The sequence below is a fragment of the Megascapheus bottae genome, chromosome 17 (assembly GCF_031878675.1).
Source record: "Megascapheus bottae isolate mThoBot1 chromosome 17, mThoBot2.hap1, whole genome shotgun sequence".
Classification (NCBI taxonomy): Eukaryota; Metazoa; Chordata; class Mammalia; order Rodentia; family Geomyidae; genus Megascapheus; species Megascapheus bottae.
This window is the reverse complement of record NC_143525.1, coordinates 424,487-448,515: the sequence shown is the minus strand read 5'-3', so window position 1 is coordinate 448,515 and position 24,029 is coordinate 424,487. Positions and strand designations below refer to the sequence as shown.

At 48.6% G+C, this 24,029-nt stretch overlaps 1 protein-coding gene across 2 annotated transcripts; it reads left to right on the top strand.

The window, feature by feature from the left end:
* The first annotated feature begins 3,426 nt into the window (after positions 1–3,426).
* On the top strand, positions 3,427–22,536 carry P2rx5 (purinergic receptor P2X 5). 2 transcript variants are annotated; one of them, XM_090349334.1, is made up of 13 exons: positions 3,427–3,563; positions 8,779–8,929; positions 9,559–9,630; positions 9,873–9,948; positions 10,031–10,127; positions 11,272–11,352; positions 11,746–11,884; positions 12,783–12,916; positions 13,554–13,647; positions 13,765–13,830; positions 16,508–16,590; positions 17,764–17,934; positions 19,336–22,536. In XM_090349334.1, exons 1-13 carry the CDS (start codon positions 3,427–3,429, stop codon positions 19,406–19,408), a joined length of 1,374 nt encoding a protein of 457 aa, XP_090205460.1. In that variant the 3' UTR covers positions 19,409–22,536. The 2 variants fall into 2 exon arrangements, with proteins under 2 accessions (XP_090205460.1, XP_090205461.1); XM_090349335.1 differs by lacking the exon at positions 11,272–11,352.
* Positions 22,537–24,029: the final 1,493 nt, after the last annotated feature.

Genomic DNA, 24,029 nt, shown 5'->3' with positions numbered 1-24,029 from the left:
AGCACCACTTCCAGCTTTTTTCTATGTATGTGGTACCGAGGAATCGAACCCAGGTCTTTGTGCATGCTAGGCAAGCACTCTACCACTAGGCCAAACTCTCGGCCCTCTTTACTATTTTTTTGTTGCTTGTTTGTTTTGTTGGATGCTGAGGATGGAACTCACACCCTTGCACGTTAGGCTGTACCACTGAACTACAGTACAATATCAGCTCATGTGCTATTGAGACAGGGTCTCAATTAAGAGTTTAGGATGGCTTTGAACTTGAGATCCTTCTTCATCCACTTCCCAAGTTCTGGGTATTACATGTATGCACTACCCTGCCAGGATAAACTTTACTGTTTTAAAAATTGGTAACTAAGACTTTTCCTCAGATTAGATAGTGGGAATTAATTGAGCTATAGGATATTCCCCACAGAAAGGATCTTTTTTTTCCCTTAACAACATTAATAATGAATGTGCTAGATATTACGTGGATCAGAAATATCTATTAATGGAATATGTTAGTGCTAGCGAGACTGCTTAGATTGCCTGTAAGGCCCTTGGCAAAGAGCCTTTCCCATTTTTTGCCTTTTCATTTCAGACCATTTCTATGCTAGGCTGCCTTCTGGGATATACAGGATAAAGGAGGCTTTAAATATAGTTCTGTGCCACTCTCTTGCAGTGGGAAATAGAGTTAACTATCTGTAAGTAACATCTACATTTTCCATTCCAAGAACAATATTATGTTGTGGGATTTATGTTTTCCTTATTTCTATTTTTGCTCCTTTTATGTCATGGAAACTGTTGTTTGAGATGATGTTCTTATAGACTAAGGGAAAACTTGACCTCAACCTCTCTAGGGTTGAGTGGAACAAGGTGCCCATGTGTTTTTGGAGACTAAGTGCCCTCTCCAAGGGCAAGATGGAAATCAGTGATGCCATTGGCCAGTCTCTTGCAGCCACCCACCCATTACAGGTATCTTTCCCCCTGTACACCCTTCCTCCTCATCCTCTAATGGGGGCGTTTCTAGATTAAGAGGAAATGCTTCTGCATCGCAAGTGTCTCCCTTTGTGCCATCCTCTCTTTCTTCTAGTCTGTAGAATTCACAGAAGGATCTCAAAGAATGCATTCAAGTTCAGCAAATAAAACACCAGAAAATGGGTTGGGTGGAGTCAAGGGAAAAAAGGGAGATGAAGAGAAGAGGGGGAAAATGCAGATGAGAATCCAATGTATGTCCTACAAAGTTAAGAAGAGTGGAAGGTAGAGGTGGGTAGGAGAGGGTTGGGGAGAATGTTTAAAGGGTTGACCTTGTTAAACTGTTAAATGGCAACTACTTAATGATGATGATAACAATAATAATAAAGAAAGAAAAAAAGGAAAAGAGAAAGGCATAGGGAAAGGCTGGAATCACATTGTGTACGTGCACATACATTAGTCCTGGGCACTATTTTTGAACTCTTTCACTCAAGGCTAGCACTCTACCACTTAGGGCCAGAGCTCTACTTCTGGATTTCTGGTGGTTTTTGGAGATAAGAGCCTTGGACTTTCCTGCCTGGACTGGCTTTGAATCATAATCCTCAGATTTCAGCCTCCTAAGTAGCTCTAAGTACAGGTATGAGCCATTGCACCCAGCTGTCCCCGAGTTTTTTGTTGTTGTTGTTTTTGCATAAGGCTAGCACTCTACTACTTGAGCCATGGCTCTACTTCCTGCTTTTTAGTGGTTATTGGAGATAAGAGCCTCAGCCTGGGCCTGGGCTGGCCTCAAACCTCAGATCTCATCTTTCTGAGTAGCTAGGATTATAGACATGAATTTCCAGAACCTAGAATAAAGCTACTTTTTTGAAGTTTTGGGGTACTTTATTGGAGATATTAATCTTTTGTTGTTGTTGTTGATTGTGGAACTTGAACTCTAGGCCTGGGTGTTGTTCTTGAGAGCTTCAGCTACTGCCCTACCCCTTGAGCCACAGCATCACTTCTGGTTTTCTGGTGGTTAATTGGAGATAAGAGTCTCACAGTCTTGGTCTTCAGTGCCTGGGCTGGCTTTGAACTGCGATTCTCAGATCTTAGCCTCCTGAGTAACTAAATGGATTACAGGTGTGAGCCACTGCGCCTGGCTGGAGATATGAATCTTACAGGCTTTCCTACCCAGGCTGAATTTGAACTATGATCCTCACATATTACCTTCCTTAGCAGCTAAGATTATAGGCACAAGTCACTGGCACCTGGATTAAAGCTACCATTTAAAAAATTGAAATGTAATTTAAAAAATTATTAAAGCATGCTAATTTCAGACAACTAAGCTGTACAGGTAAATATGGGAAACCTATTAATGTTTTTTTTTTTTTAAAAAAAAACAAACTATGTTTAGGGGCCGGGAGTTTGGCCTAGTGGTAGAGTGCTTACCTAGCATGCACGAAGACCGGGGTTTGATTCCTCCGTACCACATACATAGAAAAAAAGCCAGAAGTGGTGCTGAGGCTCAAGTGGTAGAGCTCCAGCCTTGAGAAAGTCCAAGGACCGTGCTCAGGTCCTGAGCTCAAGCCCAGGTCTGGCAAAAAAAACCCCCAAAAAACAAAAAACTATGTTTAATTATAAGAGTTAACACTTTAAAATTAGCTCTTTATTAAAAATTATAAACCTAATACATTTAACAAATAAAACCATAATTAAAAAAAGAGGTGGGGGAGTGCCCTGGCCCTTGAATTCAGGACTTTGGTCCTATCCTTAAGCTTCTTTTGTTTAAAGCTAGTGCTCTACCACTTGAGCCACAACTCCATTCTGGCTTTTTTTTGGTAGTTTAATGGAAATAAGAGTCCCACAGACTTTCCTGCCCAGGCTGGCTTCAAACCGTAGCCTCCTGAGTAGCTAGGATTACAGACATGAGGCACAAGCACCGGAGAATATTCATTTTAGGGAATAAATTGACATGTCAGAACATAACCATATGAACAAAAACACCTGGTGGCTTCCACCTCTAATCCTAGCTACTCTGAAGGCTGAGATCTGAGAACTGTAGCTCTAAGCAACCCTGCGTAGGAAAGTCTGTGAGACTTATTTCCAATTAATCTCCAAAAGGCTGGAAAGTGGAGCTGCGGTTCAAGTGGTTCGAGGCTAGCAAGCCTTGAGCGAAAAGGCCCAGGGACAGTGCCCAGGTGACAAAAACCCAATAAAATGATTTTTGAGTATTCGTCAAGCTGGGTGCTAGTGGCCTGACCTCTGAGGCTGCGATCTGAGCCAGTGTCACCGTGTCACCGTGTCACCGCGGAGGAGGCGGAGGCGGCAGCAGCTGCGTCCCCACGCTCGGAAGCAGCGCCCCGCCCGGCCCGGAGCCCGCGCGCCCGCCCGGTGGCCCGAGCCCGGTGGCCCGAGCCCGTCCGGCCGGGGCGGCGGCTCCATGCGGCACCCGTGCGGGCGGCGGGGCGCCCAGCAGGCCGGGTGAGCGGCGGCATGGGGCAGCGGGCCTGGAAGAGGCTCTGCCTGTCGCTGTTGGACTACAAGACGGAAAAGTACGTAGTGGCCAAGAACAAGAAAGTGGGGCTGCTCTACAGACTGCTGCAGCTGTCCATCCTGCTCTACCTGGTCCTGTGAGTCTGGGGAGCCGGGCGGCGGGGGCGGGCAGGGTCCCCTCCTCCAATCCGCGCGCGAGTCCTCCGTGAGCCTGTGGGTGTAAGGAGGGGGCCCGGGAGCCCTCTCGGCCCCTGTGAGATGTGGGCAGGGGCTCCTTCGTTTCTGAGGCTCGCCATGGGCAGTCTCCACAGGCCCGGGGCGTCGGGGTCGAGGTCCAGGGCAGGAAGGCCGAGAGCTTAGCTGCAGCTGCCCCGTTGCCCCCCCTCCGCCCCCTGCCTGCTGCCCCCCCTCCGCCCCCTGCCTGCTGCCCCCCCTCCGCCCCTGCCTGCTGCCCCCCCCGCCCCCTGCCTGCTGCCCCCCCCCGCCCCCTGCCTGCTGCCCCCCCCCCCTGCCTGCTGCCCCCCCTCCGCCCCCTGCCTGCTGCTCCCCCCACCCCCTGCCTGCCCTGCTGGCCCAGGCGGCCTGGCCTGGCAAGTTATTTATAATCACGGAGAGTCAGTGGCTTACTCTGGGTGAGGATAACTCATCAGCCTGGCATTTCCCAGCCCTCCTTCCCGTCAGCTGGCCAGACCTGTGGGGGCCCCTGTGACTGCCTCTGTCCAGAGGCCTGGAGCAGACCCCCGCCCCACTGGCCACTTCCCCTGATCCCCTCTGCCTAGCAGGTCCCCATGCCACCAGCCTCTGTGCTTCCTTGAGGTTGCCCAGCCAGGCCTTGGAGAGAACCTCTGCCCTGGGAGCAGGCCTGCATGCATGTGTGTGCCTGTGTGTGAAGGTACTGGGGCTTGAACTTAGGGCCTTGCGCTCTCCCTTGACTGTTTTGCTTGTTTTAGACTGGTGCTCTACCACCTGAGCTATAGCTCCACTTCCAGGTTTTTTACCTCTGGTTAATTGATGATCAGAGTCTCATGGACATTCCTGCCTAGGCTGGCTTCAAACTGAAGTCCTCAGATCTCAGCCTCTCGAGTAGCTAGGATTACATGAGTCACCAGTGCCCATCTGGAACGCATTTTCTTTTATTCATTTAGTGAATGGTGTCTTGCATCTCTTCCTGGGAGGGCAGCCCTGACCTAGCCTTGCTTCCTCTCAGAGGCTGAACACTCAGCAACTTCTACTCATCACTCTCAAAACACCTGGCCGTCTCCACCTCGGGGCTTTTTATATTGCTGTTCCTTAGCAGACTTGCTTTTCTTTTTTCTTGATTAGCTGCCATTCATCTTGGAGACCAGGATTCTCACAGAACTCTCCCTGCTTTCCTCCCTAGCATTCCCACAGTGTAATTACAAGCTAATTCAGAGAATCATTTGCCATGTGGATAGGGCCTAATCACTTATCAGGGAACAGATGTGAAATGAATGGGTGAATAAGGAATAATAACTTCCATAATATTTTTGTCTGGGCCTGGCTCAGCATGTTTCTTCTGAAATGACTGGCTAAAACGTTGTAACTCTCTCAGGGTATGAGCTAGGACAGCCCAAGGCCCACGCCCCCTGGAGTTGCCCCAGATGGGAGGAGGTGAACACTTGTTCTAGCTGGTTAATTGCACTGCTGTACTAAGTACCTTCACTAACTCCCTGGAAAGTGCTGGCATCCCACACTCCCTGCTTCTCAGGCAGAGAGGAGACTTCTTCTGTCTTGACCTCAATTTCCCCAGTTTCCCCAAGAGGGGTTAACCAGGACTATCCTAGTATCAATACCACCTGAAAGCTCCTGAGCTATGTATGAGCTCTTCTGCTGTGCTTCTCACTGGCCTAATGTGTGACCTGCTGTTCATCTCACATGTATCTTTTGAACCAATGCTGGTAGTGCATGCCTAGAATCCTAGTTGTAGAAGGATGTGGTCTGCGGACTGAGGTTCAGAACCAACCTGATTAGACAAATCCATGGAAATCTTCAATCTATTTAACCAAAAGAAAATGGAAGCCAGCCAGCAAGAGCACAAAGCCCTGGGTTTAAGCCCTACTCCTGGCATGTACATGCACACACATACGCACATAATTTATGTTGTGTCATCATTTTAGACTTAGAAAAAGTTAAACAAATAGTAAAGAAAAAATTGGGGGGGAGGGGAGGCGGGAATGTGGCCTAGTGTTAGAGTGCTCACCTAGCATAAAGACCCAGGTTCGATTCCTGGGTACCACATACACAGAAAAAGCCAGAAGTGGCACTGTGGCTCAAGTGGTAGAGTGGTAGCCATCAGCAAAAAATGTATAAGGATAGTGCCCAGGCCCTGAGCTGAAACTCCAGGACTGACAAAAAAATTAGTAAAAAAAAATTAATAATTGGGGTTCAAGGCATGGCTCAGGTGGTAGAGAGCCAGCAGTGAATGAAGAAAGTGTCAGATGCTGAGTTTGAGTCTTCATCTTGTACAAAAAGAATTATTAAAAGCAGGGCTTATGCCTGTAATTCCAGCTACTCAGGAATCTGAGCTATGAGGATCGCAGTTTGTTCATTTGTTTTGTTTTTTTGCCAGTCCTGGGGCTTGAACTCAGGGCCTGGGCACCGTCCTTGGACTTTATTTTGCTCAAGGCTACTACTCTGCCATGTGAGCTATAGCACCACTTCTGGCTTTTTCTATGTATGTGGAACCGGGAATTGAAGCCAGGGCTTCGTGCATGCTAGGCAAGCACTCTACCACTAGGCTAGACTCCCAGCCCCATGAGGATCACAGTTCGAAACCAACCTGGACAGGACGGTCTCTGAGACCTTTATCTCCAGTTAACCAGCAAAAAGCCAGAAATGGAGCAGTGGTTCAAGTGGTAGAGTGCCAGCCTTGAGTCTAAAAGCTCAGGAACACCAAGTTCTAGGCCCAACACACACACACACACACACACACACACCATTGAATGCCCTTTTAGCATAATCACATAATGCCCTTTGTGCATAATCACATGCATCAGCTTCTCTTGACTGCTGCAAGAGTAGTTGTAGGCAAGACATCTCTTAATTTCCAAATGCTTTGTATGCATTCTCTTGAGAACAAGAAATTCCTCCTCATACACACTGAAGTAATAGAAATGTACTTCCTAAGGTGAAAGCTGGAAGTCCTTGGTCAGAATGCCAGCACGGCTGGGTTCTGATGTGTGCCTCTTTACTTGAGATGACCATGTGCTGGGGAAAGCAGGACTTCTCTTATCTTCTGAAATACGAAGTAGAGATCAAGCTAGGGCTGGTGGCTCATACCTTCTACTCAAGAGGCTGAGATCTGAGTTAAAAGCCAGCTTGGCCAGAAAAGTCTAAGACATTCTTATCTTCAATTAACTAGCAAAAAGCTGCATATGGAGGTATGGTTCAAGTGGTAGAGTACCAGTCTTGAGTGAAAAAGCCAAGCGAGAGCATGAGGCCAAGTTCATGATCCAGTACCAGCACACACACATATGCACTCAAGAAAAAAAAAATAAAACAATCTCAAACCTTGAGAGTCCCAGTACTAGCCCACAGAAAATGAAGAATAGAGGTTAGCATTAAGATTAAAATTAGCATCAAAGCCAGGTGCTGATGGCTCACGCCTATAATCCTAGCTACTGGAGAGGCTGAGATCTGAGGATCAGGGACCAAAGCCAGCCTGGGCAGAAAAGTTTGTGAGACTCATCTTCAATTAACCACTAGAAAACTGAAAGTAGCACTGTGACTCTAAGTAATAGAGCACTAGCCTTGGGCAAAAGAGCTCAGGGACAGTGTCCAGGCCACAAGTTCAAGTCCATGATTAATAATAATAATAATTAGAATCAAGCAATTAAACAATCCAACCCATAGATCTTTGTACATTGCCCTAGTTACTATGTGGCAAAGGAAATCTGAAATCATGTCTTGCATTTAGCTGTTATATCTCTTAGTCGCCTTTAATCTGGAATTATTTCTGAGTTTTTGTTTTTCATGTCATTGACATCTTTTGAAGCAAAAGAACTTTTTATTATTTCTTAATTGAGATGAAATACACATAGCATATAATTTGCCATTTTAGCCATTAAAATGTTAATCATTTAATCATTATATCCTTGAGTACCTTTTAGGACATCTGTAGTGTTACACTGTTATCACTACTAGCTAATTCCAGCATGTTTCCATCCCCTCCAAAATGAATCAGTCTCTCTTATCAGTTGGTTGAAATTCTCTCCCATTCCGACTCCCTATTCTCTATCATTTATGGATCTATCTGTTTTGGAAATTTTATAGAAATAGACTGTATAATATATAGCTTCTCCGAGTCTTGTTTATTTTGGATAATTTCAGCCATCGTGAATAGTGTTGCTAGTAACCTTCTTGTACAAGAATGTGTATATGTTGTCAGTTATCTTGGATACATCATACTTAAAATGGAATTGCTGGGTTATCTAGTAACTCTGTTTTTAACCCTTGGAGGAAATTTAAAACTTTTCTCAGGGGCCAGGAGTTTGGCCTAGTGGTAGAGTGCTTGCCTAGCATTCACGAAGACCCGGGTTCGATTCCTCAGTACCCCATACATAGAAAAAAGCCAGAAGTGGTGCTGAGGCTCAAGTGGTAGAGCTCTAGCCTTGAGAAAGTCCAAGGACAGTGCTCAGGCCCTGAACTCAAGCCCAGGACTGGCAAAAAACAAAAAGCAAAACAAAAAAAAACTTTCCCCAGTGTTCATACCAGTTTACATTCTCATTAGAAATGTATGAAGATTCTAATTTCTCTATTTCCTTGCCCCCCCCCCCACTTTTTGTTGATCAGTTGTTGGATTTGAACTCCGGGCCTGGGCGTTGACCGTGAGCTCTTCAGCTCAAGGCTACCATCCTACCCCTTGAACCACAGCTCTACCTCCAGTTTTCTGGTGGTTAATTGGACATAAAAGACTCACGAACTTCCATGCCCAGGCTGGCTTTGAACCATGATACTCACATCTCAGCTTCCTGAGTAGCTAGGATTACAGGTGTGAGCCATCGGCACCTGGCTTTCCTTGCTTTAAAAAAAATATTATTAAGATCCAGACATTGGTGGCTCATGCCTGTAATCCTAGCTACTCAGGAGGCTGAGATCTGAGGACTATGTTTCAAAGCTTGCTTGGGCAGGGAAGTCTGTGAACTTATTTATTTATATCTATCTATTTATTTATTTATTTATTTATTTGCACCAGTCCCGGGCTTGAGCTCAGGGCCTAAGCACTGTCCTTGGGCTTTCTCAAGGATAGAGGTCTACCAAGCAGTTACTGACTCCCACTCTGGCCTGGGCAGGCATATGGATGACGCCCTTTTGCTGATTTCCTTCTCCCAGATGGGTGTTCCTGGTGAAGAAGAGCTACCAAGACACCGAAACCTCCCTGCAGAGTGCGGTTGTCACCAAAGTCAAGGGTGTGGCCTACACCAACACCTCAGAGCTTGGAGAGCGGCTCTGGGATGTTGCTGACTATGTTATTCCACCCCAGGTGAGGCGATTCTTCCATCCTAGTTGCTGGGCTCCACTGGTGGGTATGGCTTGGGGTGGATATACGGGAAACTACTTGGGTACCCAAGGGTCACTAAGGGGCTGGGGGACTTCCATCCATGATCTCCTGCAGCTCAGGATGTCCAAATCCTTCTTCCTTTCCAAGCCCTGTCTTCATTTCTGTGCCTAAGGAGACTGTTCTGTTCCCAGGGAATTCTGGGTCTACTGAGATCAAGAGGCCCAGAGAACTTCCAGGTCATCATGTTAGGTAGTTTGATACAGACATGTCCTTCCTTACCTGCCAGTGTCCTTGGGAATGGCTCCTCACACACCTCACAGTCGTCCTGGGCCGGGACCAGGACGAGCCAGTCACTACTTTTCCAAGATCTTGGCTTGTCCCAGGTGAAGTTCAGAATGGGAATTCACTGGGATGGTGCACCTGGAAGGGACTTGTGAAAAGGTTTCCACTTAGACTCTGCAGGTCAGCAGGCAGCTAGGTGAGGGTCCCCCAGTTTTGTGGTCCCCTTGAACCAAGCACCCATGCAGAGGTCCCACTCCCCCTGGGAGCCTGGCTAGGAGAATTCCCAAGAGGAGAGGCAGAGGTGCCTCAGCCCTTCTCTCCTTCTTCAGGGGGAGAACGTCTTCTTTGTGGTCACCAACCTGATCATGACTGCCAACCAGCGGCAGGGCCTCTGTGCAGAGGTTTGATTTGACCCAGGGGTGAGGAAGGGATGGGCTGGAGGGCTGCCAGCTGCGGCCGGGAGTGGGGGCTTCAGTCTGCTTCAGGGGTCTTGGGTGGCTGCATGTGTCTGCATTGTTTGACAGAGAAGCAAGTTCTCAAAGGTTGTGTGTCCTCAGGCAGGGGAGAACCCCAATTTTAGCTCCTGGATGGGGTCCAGGCCTGAGCCGAGGGTCCTCAGGCAGGCACCTTTCTTTCTTGACAGCATGAAGATATTCCTGATGGCATTTGTTTTCAGGACAACGATTGTCATGCTGGGACACCTGTTATAGCTGGACATGGTGAGGAATGGGCAGGGATGACGGGAACCAAGGGGACCTGGGCCCTGAAGGCTCCTGGCATTGTTCCTGTCCCACCCTGCAGGAGTGAAGACCGGTCGCTGTCTGAGGGTTGGGAACTCTACCAGGGGTACCTGTGAGATCTTTGCCTGGTGCCCAGTGGAGTCGCAGTCCAACCCAACGTGAGTGGGTCAGGGCCCCTGAGAACCTTCACAGTAGTGTACCCATTCCAGGAGCCTCATTCTGAGGGGACACCAGGACAAACCAGAGGGGCCTGAGGACCATAAAAAGAGGAAAGGCTCCAGGAGAGCAGGGAATAGTCCTTGGGCCTGGCAGGACAGAGGTGGTGTGCTCCTGACCAGACACAAGTGGCTCACACTTGTCATCCTTGTTACTTGCTCAGGAAGCTGAGATCTGGGGATTGTGGTTCAAATCTAGCCTGGGCAGAAATGTCAGAGAGATGAGGACTGACTCCTCCTCCTCCTTTTCTTCCTCCTCCTCCTCCTTTTCCTCCTCCTCCTGCTCCTCCTCCTCCTCCTTCTCCTCCCTCTCCCCCTACATCCCACCTTCTTCTTCTTCTTCCCCATCCTGGGGCTTTAGCTAAGGGCTTGGGTACTGCCGCTGAGCTTCTTTTGCTCAAGGTTAGTGATCTTCCACTTGAGCCACAGCACCATTTCTGGCTTTTTCTGTGTATGTGATCCTGAGGAATGAAACCCAGGGCTAAATGCATGTCAGCACTCTACCACTAAGCCACATTCCCAGTGCTCTATGAGGCTCTTTTTTTTTTTTTGCCAGTGTTGGTGCTTGAACTCAGGGCCTGGGCACTGTCCTTGAACTTTTTCAAGACTAGCACTCTACCACTTGAACCACAGCACCACTTCCGGCTTTTTCTGTATATGTGATACCAAGGAATGGAACTCAGGACTTCATGCTTGCTAGGCAAGCACTAGGCCACTCTCCTGGCTCCCTCTATGAGACTCTTATGTCCACATAACCAGAAGTGGAGGCATGTCTCAAGTAGTTGAGTACCAGCCTTGATTGAAAAAGCAAAGATCCAGAAGCTTTTTCAAGCCCTAGTTGAAAAAAAAAAGTGGGCTGGGAGTGTAGCCTAATGTTAGAGTGCTTGCCTAGCATGCACTGGGTTTGATTCCACAGCAACATATACACAGAAAAAGCCAGAAGTGGTGCTGAGGCTCAAATGGTAGAGCTCTAGCTTTGAGAAAGCTCAGGGACAATGGCCAGTTCCAAGTTCAAGCTCCAGGACTGGCAAAAAGTGCTTATGTGGATAATTCACCTTTTCTCAAGCTTTCCTGGTCTGGTTTTCAGAGAGCCACTCTTGAAAGAGGCTGAGGACTTCACCATTTTCATAAAGAACTTCATTCGTTTCCCCAAGTTTAACTTCTCCAAGTAGGTGGGGCTTGAGACTCTTGGCTTGCCTTCCTTGGGGCTGTGCATGTTTGCTGGGAATGTGCATGTGACATCTCTATGTGAATGAGCCTCAGAGTGAAGCTGAGGAGAGTGGTCAGGTCAAGCAAGGAGCCCACTGACAGTTCAGTTGTGCCCAAGAACAGAGTCTCACTCTTTTTTTTTTTTGCCAGTCCTGGGGTTTTTAACTCAGGGCCTGAGCACTGTCCTTGGACTTTCTCAAGGCTAGAGCTCTACCACTTGAGCCACAGCACCATTTCCAGCTTTTATCTATGTATGTGGTACCAGGTCTTCGTGCATGCTAGGCAAGCACTCTACCACTAAGCCAAACTTCTGGTCCCAGAGTCTCCCTCTTATTTCCTGACTTTTACCTAGAGCCAATGTACTAGACACAGACAACAAACATTTCCTGAAATCCTGCCGCTTTGGTCCCAAGACTCACTACTGCCCCATCTTCCACCTGGGGTCTGTGCTCCACTGGGCAGGAACCAGCTTCCAGGACATGGCTCTGAAGGTGAGTAGCATGTGCTAAGGGAGCCCTCTCTGGGGGCCCAGGCTCTGCAATGTGTGTGTGGGAGGGGTTGGTGAGACTAGTGGGAAGCAGCATTGTAAAGTCACCTGCCCACAGGAACTCTGTTAGAATTAGCTATGACACATAGCCAGGCTGTGCCAGGCACTCAGCACAGGGCAGATTTGGCATCTGTTCCTCAGGATTCATGTTATTAGTAGAAAAGAGCCAGAGAAGAGTCCCATGAAAACCAGTGCCAATGGCTCACACCTGTAATCCTAGCTACTCAGGAGACTGAGTTCTGAGGATTGTGGTCAAAGCCAGCCAAGGCAGGAAAGTCTATGAAACTCTTAACTCCAGTGAACCATCAGGAAGCTGGAAGTGGCTCTGTGGTTCAAAGTGGTTGAGCACTAGTCTTGAACAAAAGAGCTCAGGGGGGCTGGGAGTTTGGCCTAGTGATAGATTCCTCAGTAGCACATACAGAAAAAGCTGGAAGTGGTGCTGGGGCTCAAGTGGCAGACCACAAGCCTTGAGAAAAAAGGCCCAAGGACAGTGCTCAGGTCCTGAGTTCAAGCCCCAGGACTGGCAAACCCAACCCAAGCCAAAAAAAAAAAAAAAAAACACCTCAGAGACAGCACCCAGGCTGTGAATTCAGGCCTCATGATGAACAAAAAGAAAAGGCCCATGAGTACATCCTGGTTCATGTGCAAAGTCACTGTCCATAAAACATGGGCATGTGGCTCCCTGGTCTTCTGAGCAATGAAGGGTACTCATAGGAGGACTGGGGTGAATCAGCGCTCCAGCATGCTGAGCTGGAACTGAGCCTGTGAAGAGCTGCCTGTGCCTTGCGTCCATCTTGGTCTGAGGACGTACTCTAGGCACTTACCTTGTCTCTTGATTCAAGGGTGGTGTGATAGGAATTCATATCGAATGGGACTGTGACCTTGACAAAGCTGCCTCCGAATGCCACCCGCACTATTATTTTAACCGTCTGGACAACAAAGAGACGAAGTCTGTATCTGCAGGGTACAACTTCAGGTAATTGCTATCTTTTAATCCTGACTCTGTTGACCCCTGTGCCTTGTGGTGGGAGTCAGGGCAGGAGGTGTAGAGAGAGATGGCTGAGGAAAGGCAAGGGTGCCTCAGAGAAACCTGGGCAGCAGCTGTGAGCACTGTCCGCAGGGAACTGTCTCTGCCCTGTTCAATAATGGCTCCAGGGATTGGGGTGTCTTTGGAGGACCAGCCTGGGGATGGTTCTGAGCATAATGGGCAAGTCCTAGCCCCTTGGAGAATGCAGAGGTTTTAAAGGTATGGACGTCTTCCTCTTTTTTGGGACTTGTGCTCTTGCTCGTCTTTTCCTGCTCAAGGCTGGCACTTTGCCACATTGAGTCATACTTCTACTTCTGGCTTTTTGTTGGTTAAGTGGAGATCAGAGAGCCTCAGATTTGTCTTTCCTGGGCTGGCTTCAATCACAATCCTCAGATCTCAGCTTCCCAAGTATCCAGGATTTCAGGAGTGAGCCACAGCACCAGCCAAATGCATCTATTCCCAATAGGTCTATGTCCTCTATGGCTGTTGAGGATCAGGGTCCTGGGAGCTCTCAAAGCAGTACTCTGTGCTGTCACCGAGGGAAGTGCAAGCAGACTGAGCCTCCCTGGGTCCTGTCTCACTCTAGGTTTGCCAGGTATTACCAAGATGCTGCCGGGGTGGAGTTCCGCAACCTGATGAAAGCCTATGGGATCCGCTTTGACGTGATAGTTCACGGCAAGGTGTGCGGGCTGCCTTCTTCTTCTCAGGCTGGGCAGGCTGAGAGGGTGGAGGGGGCTGGAGAGGTCAGGGGATCTTGCTCCCGTCCTAGCTCTCAATCTGTTGTTTCTGTGTTTCAGGCAGGGAAGTTCAACATCATCCCCACCATCATCAATGTGGGCTCTGGAGTGGCGCTTATGGGTGCTGTGAGTATCTGCCCCACCCTCCTGCTCTCTACTGTGAGGGATGGGGAGGGCGACTAACTGCCCGGAGAAATCTGCCCTATGCTCAGAGATGGTAAGGTCACACACGAGTGGGTAACGAGGCCTCCTGGGTTGTTATGTTCTCCCAGTGCCCCAGGTGGCAACCTCTGTTGACTTCTCCTTACTAAGCAGAGAGGCATTCGCTTGTCTGCAGCTCTATACTTTGAGGTGGGTGTGTGGGTCAGTGTTAGGCATAGTGTATACTGGGGGCTTTTGGGATCCTCAGTCAGTCTAAACCCAGGATCTAATGTCTCTTATCTCTGCTTTAGCTAAGAGGTGGGCACATATGTGTTCTTCTATCTTGGCACTTTGGACATTTTGGGCCATTAATTAGTTGTAGAGCCAGTACTGGGCCTTGAATCCAGGGCTTTGGCACTGTTCCTTAGTCTTTTCACTTAAGACTAGCACTCTACTACTCGAGCCACACCTCCATTTCTGCTTTTTGGTGATTAACTGGAAATAAGAATCCCACAGACTTGGCTGCTCAGGCTGGCTTCAAACCTTGGTTCTCAGATCTGAGCCTCCTGAGTAGCTAGGATTACAGGTGTGAGCCACCAGCCCCCCAGCTCAGCCATTGTTTGGGGGGAGGTTGGGGGGAATGTCCTGCACATTGTGGGATGTTAAAGGGCATTTCTGATGTCTATGTACTGGATATCAGCTGCCATGCCCCAAAGTGGCAGCTGCTAAAAGAATGAGAGGCAGGGAAGTAGCTCTCCAGTTTTTCCTTCAGAGAAGCCCCCAGCTGCCCCAGAGGGGCTCACAGAAGGGAAAGATAGTGGTTGGAGAGCAGGAAAGGTTTCTCTCCAAATACCTGTAATACCCTTTATACTTCTAAAAGTCATCAGTGGGAGCTCATATCCACACCAGCAAATTCCTTTTCAAGCTTTCTGAAACCTCTTCTGTCACTGCTGTACCTGGACAGCCCAAGAGGCCCATTGCGGGGATTCTGTCATGCCCCAAGATCTGGACAGGAGCCAGAGAGGTAGTGCTCTTAGGAGGGGACCAAGAGTAAGTTCCATGTGGACTGCTGTCATCCTTAGGGAATCCCAGATGTGTGCAAATGCAGCTACTGTGTATAGTCTGGGCATCTGAGGGCCACACCTGTGAGCTAAAGGTGAGGTGCAGAGTCCAGTGTGGTGGATGAAGGAGGAAGAGGGAATGAATGAATTATATAGCATCTGGGGAAAAACGTGCTATACCCATGGCCAGACCACTGAGTTTCTCGGTGTGCCTCTTCCTTCCTCTTTCCTCCCTCCTCTGGCCTTCAGGGACCACACTCCCACCCATGTGGTGAGGGGGTGCCATCTGCTGGAGCAGACAGGCATTGCACACAAGCTGCACGCTGGTCAGGGCTTTGTGTTGAAGGGGAGAGGGAGGGGGAGAAAGGAAGGGAGGAGGATAGGGTCCAGCAGGGTTACCTCAGGCCTAGGCCCTCTCTCTTTCCTTGGCCACTACTATAGGTCTATATGGTGAAGTTCAGGCCTCCTCCAATCCTCCAATCTATTTCACATTGACAACCTGAAGAATGTTTTTGTTGTTATTGTTCTAGGGCTTGAATTCAGGGTCAGGCTATCCCTAATCCTCCAATCTGTTTCATATTGATTACCAGAGGAGTCTCTTTTTTTCTTTCCTTTCCATTCCCTTCCAATCCCCCCATTTTTTGCCAGTCCTAGGGCTTGAACTCAGGGCCTGGGCACTGTCCCTGCGCTTTCTCAAGCTTAGTGCTCTACCACGTGAGTCACAGTACTGCTTCCCCAGTTTTGTGGTATGTGGTACTGAGGAATAAAACCCAGGGCTTTGGCATGCTAGGCAAGCACTCTACCACTAGGCCACACTCCTGGCCCCTCTTTTCTTTGATGTGTGTGCTTGTCCTGGGGCTTGAACTCAATGGCTGGATGCTATCCCTGAGCTTTCGTGCTTAAAGCTAACGCTCTACTACTTAAGCCATAGCTCAAGTAGAGTCTCTCAGACTTAGCTGCCTGGGCTAGCTTCAAATGGTGATCCTCACATGTCAGCTTCTTGAGTAACTGGGATTACAGGCACGAGGCACTAGCATTTGGCCAGAGGAATCTTTCCTAGTCCCCATGAAGGACTAGAACACATGCCTTGAAAACACATGCTTTCTATGGGTTTTTCTGGAAAAGCCTCTTGCTCTTTCCGCACAGTCCCTGTGGCAGCTTTTCAGGCACCACATACTGCTCTGATTTTGCCCTCAAGAGTCACCCCAGAATTCCTTTCCCAGGCTTCGGAAGTCCTTGTCTTCTACCCGCTCCTCTCCTCTCCATTATAGGCCACACCCCTCTATCACAGTACAGTCTCTTGCCTCTTGTAGCAGAGGCAGTGTCTTTATCCTTACAATGCCCCAGTATAAAATGGACATATGCCTGATGCTTGATGTTAAAGGAACTGGAGCTGCTCAAGGTAGTGTGTGCTCAACTTCTGGAACAGGTGGCAGCACTGTAGTCTAACTTTGGGTTTACCACAGATCTTCCTGTAGCCATGGACAATGGGGCACCATTCTAGATCCAGTTTCCATTGCATTAAATGGGGCTCTGATAACTCCCCTTCATTTTGTGTGTTGCTGTGGATCTGAGTCAGGCCCCCCACTTTTTTTTTGCAGGGGGCTTTCTTCTGTGATCTTGTACTCATCTACATCATCAAAAAGGGAGAGTTTTACCGAGACAAGAAATATGAAGAAGTAAGGTCAGTTATTCTTCCTTCTTGCCGTGCCAGCTTATTATCTTCAGCTGGTTGGTGCTGGGGTTGGGGTGTGGAGGTGGAATGTTGGGTGTAGCCGTCCATAGATCAGGATGCTGCCTCAGAGCTTCTGGGGGAAGAGGCTGCCTCAGGCCACCTAGCAGAAGACCCACTTTGCAGGCTCTACTCCCAGGCCTCTTTGGGCCTCAGTTTCTCTATCTGCAAGATGAATGATGATCCAGAGGTGGGGAAATATTTTTTTCTGTCAAGGACACTACATAGTGTGCAGGTCATACAAAATTATCGTCTGATGGCGGTAGGTGAGTACTTGTTGGGGAAGCTCTATCCCCATCATGTTCCCATCATGTCTGTCCCATCATGTTCCAAATGACCTCATGGGTCTCGGGTGCCTGGAGGCTGGCAGAGTGCCTCCCGGCACGTTTGTTTCATAATTCTTGCACTTGGTGGTGCTAAAGGGTAGGGTGGAGGAAAAATGAATCCTTCACCTCCTCCTCTTCCTCTGGGACCTCTTTCCAGGGTCTCTTGAGTAGGCTTTGCCATGTGCACATGTATGAACGCATATGGGATGCACATGTGCATGTGTGTGCGGTGCATGGGTACACATACAGAGGAGCAGATCACAGTGAGGGGGTACCATGTGGTGGGGTGCACAGAAAGGGGAAAGGCTCTTTCTCCTTGAGGAAAGCTTTCAAGAGGTGCTAGGATCAGAGTAAGACCCTGAGTTGGGAACTAGTGGCTTAGGCCTAGCTACTCAGGAGGCTGAGATCTGAGGTTCACGGTTGAAAGCCAACCTGGGCAGCAAAGTCTGCAAGACTGTTATTGCCAATTAAGCACCAGAAAAACAGGAAGTGGTGCTGTAGTGCAAAGTGGTAGAGCACTAGTCTTGAGGAAAAAAAGTCCAGGGACAGTGCCTAGGCCCTGAGTTCAAGCTCCAGGACTGGCAAAAAAAATGGGGGTGGGGTGGGAAGGAATAAGACCCTGGACCAGGCACCTCAGCCTCACCACAACCTCTGATGGTGGATGCCAGAAGTGGGGCCTGCGTGGTTTGCCTAGATTAACTCCGGCTGCAGTGTGAGCTTGGAGCCCTTCCTGTAGATTGGAGGGTAGATGTCGGCAGCCTCAAGGCTGGGTTAGGTTGATAGCTCCTGTCCTGCCCAGGGGCCGAGAGGACAGGTCTCTGGAATCCAAGGCCAAGCCTGAGGGTGAAGAGATGAAGCGGGGGCTACAGGAGGATGAGCCCTTAGAGAGGGATCTGCACCAGGAGCAGCTCAGCAACAGCAGCTGGAAGCAGAATGGCAGTCTGGACCCGCAGATCCTCGGGCCTGCCAGGTGAGGAGCTTCTGGGAAAATGAGAATGGGAGTTCCCACACGGGGGCTGCTAGGGTGCAGCCCAGGGGTTGGAACTCCCCCACCCCCAACTCCCCTGCAAAGCAGGCATCAAGCATCTTATTATCCAGTTCCTAACTCCCCAGACTCTCAAGCCTCTCCCAGCCCAAACTACCTTGAGCTGTTATATATACTAACATGTTTATGCAACCAAGTAAGGACATAGATAGGCCCTAATTAATGAGGAAAGCAAAGCACAAAACTAGGGTTAGACAACTTGCTCAAGCCCCACAGTTAATAAATGGTAGAGTTGGTGTTTGAACCAGAGCAGCCTATCTTCAGATCTAGTTCTCCAAGGGGTGTGCTTACGTGGTCGAGCCCTCCATTCTCCACCTCCCGTCAGGCTGCTCCCCTTCGGCCCCTTTGTCAATATTCTTGAGCTGCCTTTCCTCGGGGTCCTTCCCTAAGTTCCTGCTCAGCTTGCCCCCCTCCCATTTTTAAAAAATAAGACTCCACTGCTGCCTGGTGTGTTCTCTGCCTTGTTTCCCCCTCACCCTGAGCTGAACCTGGGGTTTAAACTCAGCACCTGGGCACTGTCCCTTAGCTGTTTTGCTTAAGGCTGGCACTCTACCATTTGAGCCACAACTTTACTTTTGACTTTTTGGTGGTTAATGGGAGATAAGGGTCTCATGGACTTGGCTAGCCAGGTTGGCTTTGAACCATGCTCTCAGATTTCAGCTTTCTTATTAACTAGGATGCATTACACGGGGGGCTACTGAGCCCAGCTCCTTTATTCTTTCCTTGCAGTGTGGGGCTAGACAGATGCCTGCTCTGCAGTCAGGCTTGGGCTCTGTGCCTTCTTCCCGTAAGCCACAACCCATGGAGTTCCCTGGCCTGGGACGGCATTGCTGGGGCTCTCAGCCTTCAGTCCTTGCTGACTCAGGGTTTGGCAGCCTTTGGCTGGGATCTGGGCCAGAGCGGAAGGACAGAGAAACAACATGGGACAGGATGAAAGAAAGAAAAATGGAGGTTGAGGATAGAAACTGCAGGGCCAGACTGGCCATCGCTGGCTGTCCCATGTTCTCTGCGCTGATGGTATCCATCTGAGCACAGTGTAGGTTATGGGGGTCGGGGGGGGGGGAGGGATGGCTGCCCTGGCCCAGGCTGGCTCTCTGTTCATGGGTTGGGCTCTGGCCGCCTGCCACCACAATTACTGTTGTAGCCCGGAGGCCTCAGCCTGAGCATTTCCATGTGTCTGGGAGGCGTCCAGAAGCCCCAGTAGGGTGCACATCTTTCCAAATGCTCTGAGCACCTATTGGTTGCCAGTGAGAGGCTGAAGCTGCTGTGTGCTCTCCTATCTGTCAGTCTTCCTTGTCCTTTGTGTGTCCTTCCTTTCACCAACAGGTCTGGCCTCCAGGATGATGATGCCATGGTGAATGCGAAGCAGCTGCAGATCCTGCAGACAGTGGAGACGTAGCCAAAACTTCTGGCCCAGCGTAGATTGGAAGATGATGGGGCCAGAAGAACTCACAGCTCTTAACTGAAAGGAGGCATCTTTGTGCCTGGATTGGCTTTGTGCCTGGGGATGGCTTTCTGGAAAAGCCATCAGGCCTGCATTTTGGAGTCCCACTCTAAGCCTCTTCTTGTGCAAAGGGGAGTCTTTTGGTGAAGAGAGTGGCTTAAATCAGAAGAGGAGGCCCTGGGGCAGGGACCCAGGGAAAGGGCAGGCCAGGGGCCTGGGAAATACTAGAGTGGTTAAATTTTTCTTGACTGGAAATGCACCTCATTCAACTATGCAGAAAAGTGTGCATTAAAAAGCATGCTTGTTGCTGGGAGCTAAGAGATGCTTAAATGAGCAGCTAACCTGGTTCTCCGGGAGGAGATAGACACACATGTAACTTCCTCTGGAAGAGACAGAGGAAGACATGACAGAGACATGACAGCCAGCTGGTACTTAGCTCTCCTCTGGTCTCTAAATAAAAGTTCTTTGTTTTAGTCCCTGTGGGGAATGCTGCTTGCTTAGAAAAATCCTTTGGACAAGATCCCAGGGAATATTTGGCTGTAACCCAGGGATCAAATTTATTTATTTATTTATTTATTTATTTTGCCAGTCCTGGGCTTGGGCTCAGGACCTGAGCACTGTCCTTGGACTTTCTCAAGGCTAAAGCTCTACCACTTGAGCCTCAGCACCACTTCTGGCTTTTTGCTATGTATGTGGTACCAAGGAATCGAACCCGGGTATTCGTGCATGCTAGGCAAGCACTCTACCACTAGGCCAAACTCCTGGCCCCCCAGGGATCAAATTTAAAAGTGGTCAAAGAGATAACTGGGAGAGAAAAGGCTGAGCTAATCAGGAAGCAATTGGTGCTTAAGGGAAGAAATGAGCTGCAGAGGCTTCTTGAGAGAAGGGAGGCAAGGAGGCCTCTGTTCCATTCTGCTGCCCATCCCCAGCTCTAGCTAACTCTGGAAATATTGATAGGCTGAGGTGAGAGATGCTTTTTGTGTGTATGGTTGGCTTTTGCCGGCTTGTGGGGCTGAGTGTCTCTGATTAGCTACCCCCAGCCCACTCTTCTTAGAGGCCTGGGTGAAATTCCTGAGCAGGCATAAAATTGATAGGGAGCCCTCACTCTCAGACTCCTGTCCCTCCTGACCCACCCCACCCCACAGACTTTGAAGGCTACCAGAATCCTGTAACTCAAAATGGGGTCCACAGACCAGCGGTGTCAGTGTATCCAGGAAGCTGGTTAGCAATGCAGTCTCGGCTCCTTCCCCTCTCCTACCAAAGCAGAACTGCCCTCTTCCCAAGATCCTAGGTGATTTGCAAGCACATTATGTGGGAAGTTGTAACAGGGATGCGAGGAGGCCAACTTGATCAGGAGTGTTCTAGGTTAGACTTATGCAGGCTGTCTTGAGAGTAGGAGAATTGCTCTCCTTATGCCCATCATAAAAGCAGCAATAGGCTCAATTTATTTTAATTAAAATATTTTGACTAGGTAATATTATTTTTTTGTGTGTGCCAGTAATAGGGCTTGAACTCTGGGCCCTTAAACTTCAACAGCCATGACCCTTGTCCCTCTTGTTTCTTCCCATATTTTAAAGTAACATACTAGAGGGCCTAGTAGTTTGGCCTAGTGGTAAGAGTGCTTACCTAGCATGCACGAAGACTCAGGTTCCATTCCTTGGTACCACATACATAGAAAAAGCTGGAAATGGTGCTGTGGCTTAAGTGGTAGAGCTCTAGCCTTGAGAAAGCCCCAGGACAGTTCAAGCCCCAGTACTGGCAAAAAAAAATAAAAGGCAATATACTAGGTTATAAAACTCAATAGCTTTAGTGAGGATCCCTCCTTTAGCTTTTTCACTAAAGGCTGGTGTTCTAACAGTTGGGCCACAGTTCCACTTTTTGGTGGTTAGAGATAAGAATCTCATGGGCCTTTTTGCCCAGGCTGCCTTTGAACCTGATCTCAACCTCCTGAGTAGCTAGGTTATACGCGTGAGCCACCTGTGCCAGGCTTGACTAGGTAATACATAATATATTTTTTTTTTTGATTGTGATGCTTGAATTCTGGACCTGGGCACTGTCCCTGAGTTCTTCAGCTCAACACTAGCTCTACCATTTGAGCCACAGCACCACTTCCAGTTTTCCGGTGGTTAATTGGAGATAAGAGTCTCACATTCTTTAGTGCTGGGGCTGGCTTTGAACCGTGATCCTCAGATCTCAGCCTCCTTGAGTAGGTAGGATTACAGGCATTGAGCCACTATGCCTGGCCTTGGGCATTGTTTTTGAGTGGCTCCCTAGAAACCTCTCCTCCTTGGAAGGAATTTCCACTGCACATGTAGAGGGAGGTAAGCCTTCTTTCCCTTCAAGCCTATGGAGCTTGTCATTAGAAGGGACCTGGCTGAGTGTGGAGATACACATTTGTAACTTCAGCACATGGAGGCAGAGGTGAGATGATCACTTGGATTCAGTTTTCTGCCTGGGCAAGATAGTGAGGCCCCATCTCAAAGTGGGTGGGTATTGGTAGAAGTTACTCTCTTCCAAGTCCCTTCTAGAGCAAGCAGCTCCCACACCTTGGGGTGCCTGGGACCTGAGCCAATTTGCCCTTCCAAAAGGAAAGTGAAAAATCTGAGTGATTCACTTAAGGGTTTCACTTCTTCACTAAAGCAATTGGTTTTTTATAATCTAATGAGTTACTTTATGTGTGGGAGGAAAGGAGAGGGGCAAGCAAGAGTTATGGCTGCTGAAAGACTGGTCTGGCTCCCTTTAACCTGATTTTGAAATGATGTGGCAGCGATCATAGAACTCGGGAACAATTTTACTATTTACTTATATGGGAATGAAAATGTCTCACTGTAGCTATTGTCAGTAAATATTCACGGAATCCTATCATGTGTCAAGTGTTGAACACACTAAAGCTGTCATCCTGAATTTTGTAAGGTGCTTGGCAATTTTAATCAGGTGTTGAAATCTCAGCTGATCAAGACAATTTAGCATTTCTCAGTAAGAACGCAGGCACAGAGATCCTTTAACCTGGGAAGAAGAAAAGGATGAAGTGGGTGTTTCTCCCTCCTTTTTTCCCTTTCCTCCACACTCCCCTTTCCATGCTCCTCTCGAGACAGGGTTTCACTGCGTAGCTCAAGTTGGTCTGACACTTGATTCTCCTGCCTCTGAATGCTGTGATTACATGTGTGAACCACCATGTCCAGCCTTCAGTAGGTTTTGAGAGGCAGGATTTGAACTCAAGGTCTTGCCTTGCTGGACTGGGACTTTACTACTGGAACTATACTTCCACCTCTGCTTTTTTGTTGTGATCCTTCAGATCTCAGTGTCTTTAGCAACCAAGATTACAGGAGTTAGTGACCAGTATCTGGTTTGTGATGCATTCTTTAACCAAGTTCTTTCTGCAATTGTAAGGATACCTCAAACTTTACAGCCTTAATCAACCTATTCATGGCTGAAAGCTTCCTGGGTGACATCTCTGGCTGATTCTTGGCTCAGAAAAGCCAAGGATCCCATAGTGGCTTTTGGACAGAACTGCATGCGCTGCTCCCGACCTTCAACCTTGGCATAAGGGGGAAGGGATTCACTAATAGGGATTTTTTTTTTTTTTTTTTAATTTTTAACCTAACTGTTGATGTTGAAGGTTTTTGAGACAGGCTTCACTCTCCCATCCTCTAACTCTTCATCACTCTCAGCCTCCTCAGTTTTGGGGATACAGGCAGAAAATGAACCTTAAACAAAGATTTCAAAGTAAAAAGCAGTAAAAGCAACAAAAACTCTCTATCTGGAGAAAGGACCCAAGAGGAGTCACAGGAAATGGGGAGAGGTGAAGCAGGAACTAAACTTGGGGGCTGGGAGTTTGGCCTAGTGGTAGAGTGTTTGCCTCGAATACACAAGGACCCAGGTTCGATTCCTTGGTACCACATACATAGAAAAGCTGGAACTGGTGCTGTGGCTCAAGTAGTAGAGCACTAGCCTTGAGAAATGCCCAAGGACAGTGCTCAGGCCTTGAGTTCAGTCCCCAGGACTGGCAAAAAAAAAAAGTCTTTAACTTGGAAAAACTTTCCTCCTAAGATGTGAAGAGTACCAGTGTTTCTAGAGCTTTTTATTTATTTTAGCAGTGCTGGGAATTGGAAACAAGGCCTGCACCATACCACAGAGGTACACATCAACAACCCCAAGAGCTCCTTTCTAGTCTGATATTCCAGGATGAGATGAATTGTCTGTGCTTATTTCCAGACCCCTGCCTGGGCTGGGGCCATCAGGACCGACTAGCCTTGGTTATGTCCTTCCTCTCAGTGAGGGCCACTTGTAAAGGGGAAACATGACTTCCTCCAGATGTCTGTACACACTAGCCAAGAATGATGTCTTGTAGAGTTCCTCAGTCACTTTCCTTGAAGAGATTCCACTTTGCTCCAACCCACCCAGCCCTAAGAGTGCCCTGTCCTAAGCACCTTGTGGCCCCCGCCCCCAAGTGTGCAGGTGTAGCTGTCCTCACAACACCCTGCCCCCCAAGTATGTAGCTTCCTTCAGTGGATCAGTGCCTTCTTTTCAAAAGACCACAGCTATTTCCCCTTTGGCCAGTCCTTAGTTCAAGGGG